The 12,399-nt window shown below is 43.8% G+C and overlaps 1 protein-coding gene across 5 annotated transcripts in view; it reads right to left on the reverse strand.

Moving 5' to 3' along the window:
• Positions 1 to 12,399, reverse strand: part of CHD7 (chromodomain helicase DNA binding protein 7) — a 204,175-nt gene that overhangs the window by 120,132 nt on the left and 71,644 nt on the right. For all 5 annotated transcript variants that reach the window (XM_039335786.1, XM_039335771.1, XM_039335791.1 and 2 more), the window contains one exon: positions 5,419 to 7,250. In XM_039335786.1, coding sequence (XP_039191720.1) covers positions 5,419 to 7,083 — 1,665 coding nt within the window. In that variant the 5' untranslated portion in view covers positions 7,084 to 7,250. The remainder of the gene's footprint in view (positions 1 to 5,418; positions 7,251 to 12,399) is intronic.

Below are 12,399 nucleotides of genomic sequence, written 5' to 3' on the forward strand. Positions count from 1 at the left end.
AGGGGTAAGGAAGGCTCGTGCCCATTCCTGCCCGAAGGGGCTTTCTGTGGGCGTACGGGTTTGGGTGCCTGTCGGCCTGTCTGCTGGAGTGGACCAACACCTTCTGCTTATCCTTGTTTTTGGTCAAGTAAGGAGTCAGAGCCTCTCCGAATAGCTGAACCCCTTCATAGGGGGCCGTAGCTAGACGCCACTTGGCCTTTCGATCGGTTTGCCAATGTCTGAGCCATAGCATCCTGCATGCTGAGACGTTGGATGCTATGGCTCTGGATGAGAACCTGGCCGCATGTAGCATGGCATCTGAGACGTACTCCGATGCTGCAACAAGCTTGCTCAGATCTTGTTGCGTACGTACTTCCTCCTGAGGAAGTCTGGCTTGTAGTTGACGAAGCCATAGTAAGGAGGTTCTGGCAAAGAAGGATGCACAGGTGGCGGCTCTTACCGCTCACGCCGCCGCCTGGTGAGCCCTGCGGAATGTGAGTTCCCATCTCCTGTCATCGAACTTTAACACCTCTGCCATATCTCCCGGCACTGTAGATGGGGAGAAGAGGAAACCAAAGGGTTCATCCACCATTGGCACCTCAAGGTCTCCTGCCTGATCTGGCATTGTGCTAAACAGTTTCTTGTCTGTTCCCTCCAGGGGAGGAAAGGTGCCCTGTGATGTCCATTGTTTCTTGATGGCATTCCGAAAGAGTTCCGGATAAGGGACGTGGTGCTGGGTCACCACGGGTTCGAAGAACACCAGGTTTTGATCTGAATCGGGCGGTGGGTCTGGTTGTGGGATCTGATCCAGACCTATGTTGGCCATGGAGATGGCTCTGCAGAACAGAGGTAGAAGAAGGCTGGGTTGAATAGCCCTCAAAACGGGGGAGGATCTGGAGGAGGTTCTTCCTCCTCCCACCATGACATGTCATGTTGGTCATCCTCTGCCGGGGAGGAGACCCTGCTGTGAAAGGACCGGGACGGAGAGGAATGTTCCTCGTACTCGGGTTCCCCCGGTTGAAAGAAGGGTGGCGATATGGCCGTCACTGACTCAGACCTCAGGCTGTGGTAAGCCCTGGTGGCCAGTGCCCTGTTCAACGCCTGAGTGATCAGGGTTTGGAGGCGATCCTCTGAGCGGGAATCCTCTCAGTCCTGCCACTGTGGGGGTAAAGATGGCCTCTGGTAACGGATGTGTGACCTGCAGTGTCAATGATAGTTGATGGATCGCTTGGGCCTGGTCCCCCTCAGGAGCCTGAGGAGTCCCCTCCGGGAACCATACCCCTTGGGTAGATGGTCCCAAGGGGAGATCGAAGGGAGCGTCCTCTACTTGCTCTGCCTTTGCACTGGCCTGTTTTTGCGCTTTGGTGAATTCCTTCTCCACAAAGCCTGGTGCCTTCTGCTAGCCTGTTTCTCCGCCAACTTGGAAGGTTTCCTTCCAGAAATGGTTTTAGCCTTGGCTTTCATCCTGCCTGCCGCCTCCTGCTTGGAGAATTTTTGTCTTTTGCAGCTGGTGGGAGGGGAGGCAGTGTTCATGGGTTGAGACACCGTGGACGCCTCCATCCTGATATGAGCTATCTCAGTGGTACCGAGAGTGAGCTCTGGCAGGGGATCAGTTGGCGAGATAAGCTGAGCAGGCAAAGCAGGGAATCAGTCGTCCTGCTCTCCTGACCAAACAAGGGGGGCGCCTGTCCCCCCCTTTTCAGGGTCCAGTGATGTCTACTGTTGCTGAAAACCTGCTCGCTTGTAGAACTGCTGATAATGTTTCAGCATGGTCAGGGTAGTAACCTGTACCAGAGTCGTTGAAACAGGCGCTTCTGGTAATGTGTAATTAATTTATATTTATTTATTTATGTTTGAATTGAGTTGTGCCTGGGCCAGAAGTTAATGGCCGGTATAGGAAGGTTTACCCAATGAAAAAGGAGGAGGGGTGGTGGGGGTGGGGTTCTACTGAGGAAAACATTCACCGGCAATCAGTTCCGATGCCGTGTGGCTTTCCTCTACTTCAGGGGAAGGCAGAGGGACCGATCCTTGCTCTTTCCTGTCTGGGAGTCTCGAAGCAAAAGGAAAACAATGCAGTCAGATGCTTGATTAATTGTATTGGCTGCTGTGATTGTTCCAGCAATCCAAAATGGTGACCAGAATGGATGCTCAGAAAGAAGGGTGGTCTCTTACAAGACTTCTGCTCTTGCAGCGGGAAACTTGAAAAACTGGAAGAGAAGCTCGCCTTCAGCAGCCATGGCATGTTCCCAGTGTCCAAAATGGCGGCCGGAACAATCAAGAGCAGCAGCGCAGCGATCGCTCTGAAGTCCAGTGATTGTTCGGCAAGTGAGTGTGCACGAATAGGGCTTCTGCATGTCGGTTAGGCGATCCTCCCCAACCAAAGAGGCGAGGAGAGCAGCCTCCACTCGAAGCAACAAGAACGTTGCAAGGAGAATCAAGAAAAGACCAAGGGAACAACAGCCTTCGCTCCGGCTAGCTTGTCCTGAGAGACTTCAGCGATTTCCATGAGTGAAAGGAGTCATAAGGTGACGAACCAAAGGGAATTCCCCCCTTCCCACGGGAGCCGAACAGCTGCTCGATGCTTTCCCCTTTTGGAAGAGTTGGAGCCTGGCTGCAGCACTGATGGGCTGCTGTTGCGCTGATCCCAGCGCTAAACAGTTGACCAGAGCCTTCCCTTCTTGAAAGGGCTTTCTCTTCTTTGAAGAGCTGGGACCTCGGCAAAGATTTTAGACCTCGGCCAAGGTTTCAGACCTGGGAGAGGGAGAACCTACCCCCTGCCTTCTACAGCTTGTTTCATCCAGCGCTGATCCCAGCACTGCTGAAGAGGCTGTGAAAAAGGAGAAAACAGAATCCACCAATCTATTTATCTGCTACCTGCCTTAGACCGGGAGCCAAATTTATCACATCCATCTGGGCTGAAGACCAAGTCAAGACTGGGGAGGGGCTACCCAGGGACAGGTGTGGCAAATTTGGCTGACTTGGTCTAATGGGCAGGAAGGCAAAGTTAACCCATTGATGGATTCTCCATCTCTGTTGCTGGAGATTGCTTTAGGACAGTGGTTCTCAACCTTTTTAATGCTGCGACCCCAACCGGTCATAAGTCGAGGACTACCCAACCGGTCGTAAGTCAAGGACTTTCCCTGCCCGGGAGCGCTGCGCATGCGTGGTGCCGCCCCCTGCACCAGCCAAGGCGTAGCTGGCAAGCGGTAGAGATGGCGCAGGCCGACCACTGGCTGGGCCATCAGCTGGCCCAGCCCAAGGGAGGTAAGGCACCCGCCGGGCCCCACGCACGCCAGCAACCCTCCCTGCGCCAGTCGGCCTCCCACCTCCCACTCCTGGCTCTCTTTTACTTACATTTTTAGTAGTTGCTCAGCAGGGAGGGGTGGAAGCTTCCAGACAGCTCGCCTTTGCTGCAGACAACTTGCAGCACTGTTTGCAGAATAGGACTTTTGGCGGGCTCAGCAGGGCAGAGACAGCCGGACAATTCTTATTGGCTTTTGAAAGCCAATAGAATTAGACTCTATTCAAGAGAGTCTATTCTATTGGCTTTCAAAAGCCAATAGAATAAAAGGGAGTGGCACAGCCAAGGAAAAGGGGGAAAAATGGTGGACTGTGTTGTTTGGCGACCCCCGTGAAATGGTCGTTCGACCCCAAATGTGGTCGTGACCCACAGGCTGAGAACCCTGCTTTAGGAGATAGTAGACCTTTACTAGAAATATTTAAACAAATATAATTCTTAAACTAAATATATCTCAGTTCCATTTATATAAATCACGTATCTGAAGTAACTATGGGAAATTCATTTTAGTCCATGCATAATTTCCCTATTTTAGAAAGAATTTTTTGTAGTTAACAATAAGTTTTATAATTAGTCCCATGAGATGTAGAATTTGAGATAACTTTCTTAAACAGAGCTCCAAATATAGCCATTGATTATAGAGAAATAACATGAAACTTTCAACATATCATAAGACATCAGGACCAGCCAACATGAGGAAAAGCAGCAGAGGCATTAAGGTGATTCTGCTGCTTGGTGGGTTTTAGGGGTAGATTGGGCCAGGGGCTGTTAATTTTGAGTGGCCCATTTCTTTCATAAAAATAATGAAACCTTAGTGACTAGTGTTATTTTCACCGTCTTATTTCAACTTATTTTCATCGTCTTTCTCCATCTTTCCTGTCTTGTGTACTTTTAGTTTGTAAACCTAGTGATGGAGATCTATCTATTATTATATTACAAAATATCTATAGGTCTTCCGGGCTGAAGGCAAAGCATAAATAAATAAATAGGCAAATTAATATCAAATAAATAGGTAAATTAATATCAATCCTTAGTGATATCAAATTATAGTCTCAGAATAAAAGCAGATTAGAGTCTAGTAACTTTTTTCAGTTAGACTTGGAAGGTGTGAAACTTTCTTTTTTACAGGTCTTGAGCAGGACTTACATTCTCTAAAGTTATACATTACATATAGCATCCCAAATATTAGACAAAGTTAGAAATCTTGCATCTCGTGATGCAAGGAATAGATTTCTTTTCCGTTTTAATGTGACTTGTCATCATTCCCTTCCCTATTCTTTTTTAAAAATATTTTATTAGATTTTATAAGGATAAAGAAGGGATAGGATTGGTATGGGTATTGGGTAGGGTTGAGGAATAGGGTTAGGGTATGTACAATAGTGGGGTTACCCACAACAATCATTCAATGCTTTAGCAAGCAGACTATTGGCCGGATACAAATATTAAATAACAGTAATTAATATAATATTAAACAATTAAAATCACCAAAAATAACAATAATCCCTTCCCTATTCAATGCATTATTCCCCTTTCCCCCTCCTATCTGATGTTTCCCCTTATCATTTATTCTATTACCTCCTCACCCTCAGATGTATATGAAATATGATTGCACCGTTCTTCAGCCAAAACAGTTCCAAACATAGAAGACAGCATTTTCATTTAGGCTTTTCAACACAAAGGACAAAAATTAAGCATAAAACAAGTTCAAGTATCAGTTGTTTGTTTCAGTTTTAAAAAAGATAAATATAAGGAAGGGGAACTAAAAACTACTAGTGGCAAATAAACTCCTTCTTAGATATATGGCCCGGTCATAATACACTTGAGTTTATAGGAGATTATTTAACTGTTCCTTTGCCACTTTTTGACCTTATAGGTTGAAATGCTTATTTATATTACAATCCTGCATGAAAGGTAAAACATTTAGAAACAATATACAAAAAATCAATTGGGTAAAAAATATGGTTAAATACATATGACTGTAACTTAATTTTGTTCACAATGAAAATAGATTAGATAAATTCACTAATGTATATGCAATTTTCCATAAAAGAGCTCGCAAACAAACAAAACAGCTGCATTACCACAAAATAATAGTATTATTTTGGTCCATTAAATTAAATTTTATTCAATATATTCCCTACCTGAAGGACAGGCACTTTTTGCGGTGTGTTCTGTGGTGATTGGTGAAGCTGTGCCCAAGGCTGATGATGAGAATGTGGTGGGGGTGGTGAAGACTGATGATGAATTCCCGTATGAGGTTGCATGGGAGGACATGTTGGCATTTGCTGTTGAAAAGATGACTGACTGGGATGCTGCTGACCAGATATTAATCGTTCTTGTATTGCTTGTGGATCAGCAAGGCTAACAGCTGGACAGCCATTTGGTCTCATGTGACCACCCATTTCCCGTGGTGCTGAAGACATACCCATGAATGGTCGATTCTGTTGTATATTCCGAGGGCCCATACTCCTCTGTCCAATTCCCATGGCACTAGATGGCTGATGAGATGGCTGAGAATGGGGTATATTTGGATAACTGCCAACTTCCATTGGTATTCCAGCACTACCAGGTCTGACCTGTGGTGGAGGAGTACCTGCTGGGTTACTCATTGCTTTCATAGGTGACATGGGAGGTGGAGAAGCATAAGTTCCCTGAGGCTGTGATGGGTGCATAGCTTGAGTGTTCATTTGGTTAAGTGAGCCACTAGGGTGAAGGGGCTGCTGGTGTATTAGTCCTTGACTACTGTTAGATGGAAACCCTACGGCATTTGGGTACCTTGGTACAGACTGATTCATTGGAGTGTTATTTGTAAGGCCTAAATTCTGATTCATCCCTGTATTGTTTACTAATCCCTGATTTAGGTTGCTGTAAGGATAACGAGAATACTGCCCTGAGCTATTTATAGTAGGTGAAGGTACTGTCTGGCCCCGAGAACTAAAATTAAGTGTTTGTGGCCTAACGGCACCCTGTTGAGGAGGGTTGGGAGAGAATCTGGGACTGTGGGCTACTGATTCTCCATGGAGAGCTGCGGGGGGATGATGATGAAACTGTTGCACTGTATGTCGTAAAGAAGGCCCGATGCTTGGATTCTGTTGGGGCACATGAGACATGTGGCCAGGTCCTGAGGTGGTAATAAAAGGATTTCCCTGATTAAGACCTTCCTGGCTTTGAGAAAACTGATTTATCCTCTGTTGCTGGGGTTGACCATGCTGCTGTATTGAAAAGTCACCACGAGCCATGTAATTTCCCAACTGCTGCATATGCTGAGGATGTCCCTGTCCAGGTGGTCCCGATGGTGTTGGTGGTGGCTGGGCAGGTGGTGGTTGCTGCTGCTGGTATGGTGCCCGTATCTGGTCTGGCACATGTACTGCCCTTGGCCCCCACATGGAGCTGCCATCTACAAAGGGTTGTCCATGTCTTTCATTCTGCATACCAGGATAGACTCCCATCTGACTACCAGTGCCTCCACCATGGGGAACTGGAGGATTGTGATATTGTGAATGAGGAGATGCTATGCCATTGCCAGGCGCACTGCTCATCATTCTGTTGGGCTGATCCATTAAATGCATTTTTTGTTGCTCATACTGATTATAGTGATCGAAGTGGGTCAACTTTGCTTGATTTTGACTGGTTGTAGGATGATGAAGGGATGACTGTAGTGAGGGAAATCCTTGATCAATAGGCATTTGTTGCCCCATAGAGTTTACTGAATTTTCAGAATATCCACAATCACCTAAGCTTTCCAGTCCTTCACTGAAAATATTCCCCTCTTCTCCAAAAAGACTCATCATTCCTGGATCTGCCATCTTTGTTGCAGCATGCAGTGCCTTATAACTAGAATACTAGTTAGTTTGTGCTTCACCTCACCAAGATGTTTGTCTTCAGAGCCTTAGTCCTCAACCAATGCCTTCATGTCATTCCATATTTCCTTAATTTTGTGGACCATGGAGTGTCAGGCAGCTTATTACCAATCCTAAAATAAAGAAAGAAATACAAATATAGGTTGAAACTAAAAAGCCAAGTCATAATTATAGATACCAGAGCTTTACATTTATGTCACATAGAAGCTTTTAATATTTTTTTTTACCCAGGTAGGTAAATTTATTATATAAGAAATTCAAAAGGCAGGAAACAGTAATCTTACATTAATCCACTACCTACAGTATACTTTCTTGTCTTCCATTCCTGGACAGAACAAAAGAACATAACAGACAGCTGAAGCAGCTGCACAGCAGGCAGTATAATACATGAATATAAGCAAACAGCCCATCTGTGGAACAAAATCCTGAAAATGCTCTAGTTACTAACAACATGTTCTTAACCTTATTTTCCTGAGGTATGTAATCTAGTAAAAGAGAAACCCTATGTAAATATTACAATAAATTAAAAATTGATCTGGCAAATGCTTATGGTTAGGTTCTCCCAATATATATTTCCCTCAATTTAATTGGTCATTTGACTAACATGTAAATCTGATCTGATAAATAACTAAATTGCAAACAAATACTGGTTTTTAATAATATAGCACTAAAGTACTATAAGAAACTACTAGATTAGAACTTTCAAGTATTCCCATATATAATCCTAACAACTATGTAAAAATAAATCAAATTATTATTCCCATATTATTATAGATGCAGAGAACTGAGGCTGAGAAACTGTATCTTGCCTTATGTTACGGATGTCAAACTCGATCGCGTCACATGTCATATCGTGACATATCATGACATTTTTTCCTTTGCAGAGCTGGGGTGGGCATAGACTGCACATGACTCATCCAGCCCACGGGCCACCAATTTGATACCCCTGCCTTAGGTCATCTATCAAAGTTCACATCAGAGGATTCAAGATTGTTCAACATTTTCAGGAGCGAAAATGTAAACTATAATCTTCTGATTTGCAACTCCACCTCCATATAACTAGGAAAATTTCACCTAAGTATGATCAAATAATTCATTTGATTAAAAGAAAATTATTGGCACAGGAAGACCAAAAGAACTAAAAACCTTTAATTTGAAAATAAAGGAGACAAGGAATGTATTATAGAGTGCTAGTCCTTTTCCTTATAGAGTGCTAGTCCTTTCCCTTCAAGTCTACTATGTTTGTAGCTGTTCCGAAGGTCAAAAGCACTTCTTTATATAGATCTTTCTTTTTTTCTTTTTTCTTTTGTTACCATTCACTTTTCTTTTATTCTTTCATGTGTTTTCTACTTTTCCTTTCCATAGTTTTTTAATTTATTTTAATAAAAATTATATTTAAACAAAGAATTATTAGAAGTGAATGATCAGGTATATGCTTGATAGCAGTCCCAAGCTTAAGCTCTATACTGCTATAAAAGCACAACAGGGAAAGCCCTGGAAATATTTATGTTGTTTTTCTTCTCATTAAATTAAAAGTATTACGTTGCTTATTTTATTATACATCAAACTGTGTGTACAATAGTCCTCAAATTATGACCAACATTTGGAAAGGAATTTCTATCATTAAGTTGTTGTGATTGCAAGTTGAGTCAGATTCAATTTTATGACATTTTTTATGGCAGCTGTTAAGCAAAACACCATGGTTTTTAAGCAAATCACATAGTCATCAAGTAAATCCAGCTTTCCCAATGGGTGTTGTTTACCAGAAATCTGCAAAAAAAAGGTCACAGATTTTGACCATGTGACCACAGGATACTGCAAACTGTCATAAATGCAAGCCGGCTGTCACACATCCAAATTGCAATCACATGATTGCAGGGGTGACATGAGGGTTATAAATGAGAGTACAGGTTGTTAGTCACTTTTTCTAAGATTGTAGTAACTTTTAACCATCATTAAATTGACGTAAGACAAGGACTGAGGACTGTATGAGTATGTATGTCCTTTCCCTCAGAAGATGAAAAAAAACATAAGCGTCAAATCAGTTATACTTGACCTGATACTAATCTTATTGAAGTCTTAGTTGAAGATGTGAAAATACCTGAAGCACTGGAGAAAAATAGTTATATATTGTTGGATATCTTCATTTCAGGGAAATTAAATGTAAACCTTGTTAATCACATATCTTATACTTAAAAAAGTTTTAATAAACAAAAAGCAGAGGTAAGTAGGATCCCATGGTAGAAGAGTAATAGGAAAAGGAGCTAAAAATTGGTGGGGCTTCTAAAGAAAATATTAAAAGCATAATTGCAAACAAATCAGAGATTCACAATTCAAGAGAAGAAGTGAATTCAGTTCTTGAAGACATCAAGGATTCTTGAACTAAATCACTGAAGTTATGTTTGTTTCATCCACCAAAGGTTGTGCATGCTCATCACAATGGATTACATTTATTATAGTGGGGGTTCCAGAACCTGCTTCCTATATTGTGCAGATGGGCAGGTTTAAAAGTGACATGTGGAACAGCTGTGCAGGCAGTCTGCCAACCTGCTCCTGTTATTTCAAGCAGCCCTGTATCATCTGCACAACCACTCCAAAGAAAAAAGTATAGAGGAAACACTCAACAATGAATTATCAACAGTGTCATCCCCTGTGGCTATGCTGAGAGTGATTGTTGTTCTATGATACACATACACCCCAAAAACCTGAAATTTCCAAATGGATGATTGATCATTCAAAATCAGTTGGATGGGGCTGCTGTGTATTGTAAGACGAATTAAGATTATACTACTACAAGAAAAATTATTGGGAACTACAGGCTGGGAGAAGTTAAGATTGTGCTTTAACAGGATTACTTTTATTAAACTATTATTAAACTCAGGTAGAGTTGTTGTGGTGGTTTTGTTGTTCCTTTTGGTATAACCTGCTGCAGATTCAGTTATTTTCTGTGTTATTATCAATATGTTTTTCCAGGAGTTTGCTGTTTCATGATATGTTATCAGGTGATAATTCAATAAAAATGAAAGCTTAAAATGAGCCAAGGTTAGCAAAGGATGCTAAGAATAACAAAAAAAGAAAAAGAAAAAATACCAATTGCTCTACAAAAATGGCAAAATGCTAATAGGTAACCAAGTAACGGCATAGTTACTTCTTTTTTTGGTTCAATTTTCAGCTATAATACGAAAAGTAAAAAAACAGAATCAAATAAAATTACTCAAATAAATTATTCTGCCCCAGTAACCTGCCCCAAACCACAGAACTTTAAAGGTGACCATCAGCACCTCGAATTGTACTCTGAAGCACACTGGTAGCCAATGCAGCTCACTGAGCAGTGGTTTCATGTATCCTTGGAAAAAATGGCACTATTAAACTGCCTGTGCTACACTTCTGCAGCATCCCAATGCTCCTCAAGGGCAGCGTTGTATAGAGTGTGTTACATTAATCCAATCAAGAAATCACTAGGATATGAATGACAATGAGTAGGGCCTCCCAATCCAGGAACACAGGTACAATTGGCACACAAACCATGGTTGTCCCTTGCTCCTTGAATAGGAGTTGTGAATCCAGGAGGATCCCCGGATAGCTCACTGATTTTGCCTCAATCAGTGGAATCCTATCTAGGACCAAACATGGCAAGTCCCCAGAACCAGGAGAATCATAATAGTATGTGGGAATGACCTTGGGGGTGGGGGTGGGAAGAGATGCTACCTAGGGAACAATCAGGTAAGAGAGGACATAAACCACAGCTGTATAATAGCCATATAAAGAGATGGGGCGTTGGTCTTACCTGAACGCCTTTTCTCAGTACGGAGATGGAGAAACCACCAACTGCTCTTGAGACCAAGTAGCCAAAATTTGACACGCCCCCTCTTGCCAGGGGATCCATTCTTAACGAGGGCAAAGTGGCTGAAGGTTGACGAGGTATTGGCTCTCAGTTCCCTAATAACGGCCTAACGGACCTTAGGGTGGGTGTGGATTCTCCATCTCCGTACTGAGAAAAGGCGTTCAGGTAAAACCAACGCCCCTTCTCCAGTACAGGAGATGGAGAATCCACCAATGGGACATACCAAAGTCTCACTGTCCCGATGGGTGGGAGACAGATAAGGCCGGAAGGATGTCCTTGGAGATCACTTGCTGGAGTACCCTCCTACCAAAGGAGGCGTCCGCCGAGACGAAACAGTCGATCTTGTAGTGGCGTACAAACAGGGAAGGCGAGGACCATGTCGCGGCCCTACAAATTTCCTCGATGGACGCTTGAGTGGCCCATGCTGCCAAGGTTGCAGCACTTCGAGCGGAATGGGCAGTGAGATGACTTGGAGGCGGCAGAGACGAGGCTTGGTACGCCTTGGCGATACAATTCCGGATCCACCTTCCAATGGTACTGGCAAAAACTTTACGCCCCAGAGTGCCCGGTCGGAAGGACACAAAGAGGGCCTCTGACTTTCGGAAAGGCTCCGTACGTTTTATGTAAAAAGCAATGCTCTGTGGATGTCTAATGTATGCCACTGCCGTTCCCGGTCCTGCGTCGGATTTGGGCAAAACTTTGGGAGGACAATTTCTTGTGTCTTATGAAACAGAGAGTTCACCTTCGGGATGAAGGAAGGTGACCACCCTATCACTGTGGAAAGTGCAGAGATCATCTCTGACCAACAGTGCAGCCAGCTCAGAAGTTCGCCTAGCCGATGTGATGGCGATCAGGAACGCCACCTTTAGCGACAGGTGTCGTAAGGAAACGGTCACCAGTGGTTTGAAGGGCGATCTTATGAGAGCGCGAAGTACCCGCAGCAATTCCCAAGATGGGTATCTGTGTACCACAGGTTGTATTGTACGCACCCTTGATGAAGGCGTGAACCCTGGGATGGTGAGCTAAGGGAACCGAATCCACACAGGTGAGAAGAATGGACAGAGCTGCCACCTGCCTGTGAATAGTCACCGGGGTGAGGCCTCTGTCCAGTCCATCCAAAACATAATCTATTTGAGGGATGGTCAATTTGGAAATATCAAACTGTCGCCTCCTACACCAAAGGCAAAAATTTTTCCAAGTGGAATCATATATGCGGTTGGTCGCTGGATAGCGTGCAGCCTGAATCATGGTAATGGCTCAAGGGGAGAATAACTCCTGCGCCATTATGCGGCGCTCAAGTGCCAGACGGTCAATTGCAACCATTGCGGGTCTGGATGACAGATGGTTCCCTGGTGTAGGGACACTCGGTGAGAGGGGATCTTCCACGGGGGTGATTGAGACAGGTTCATCAGATCTGC

The sequence above is a fragment of the Crotalus tigris genome, unplaced genomic scaffold (assembly GCF_016545835.1).
Source record: "Crotalus tigris isolate CLP2741 ecotype Arizona unplaced genomic scaffold, ASM1654583v1 scf7180000017546.9332058, whole genome shotgun sequence".
Taxonomy (NCBI): Eukaryota; Metazoa; Chordata; class Lepidosauria; order Squamata; family Viperidae; genus Crotalus; species Crotalus tigris.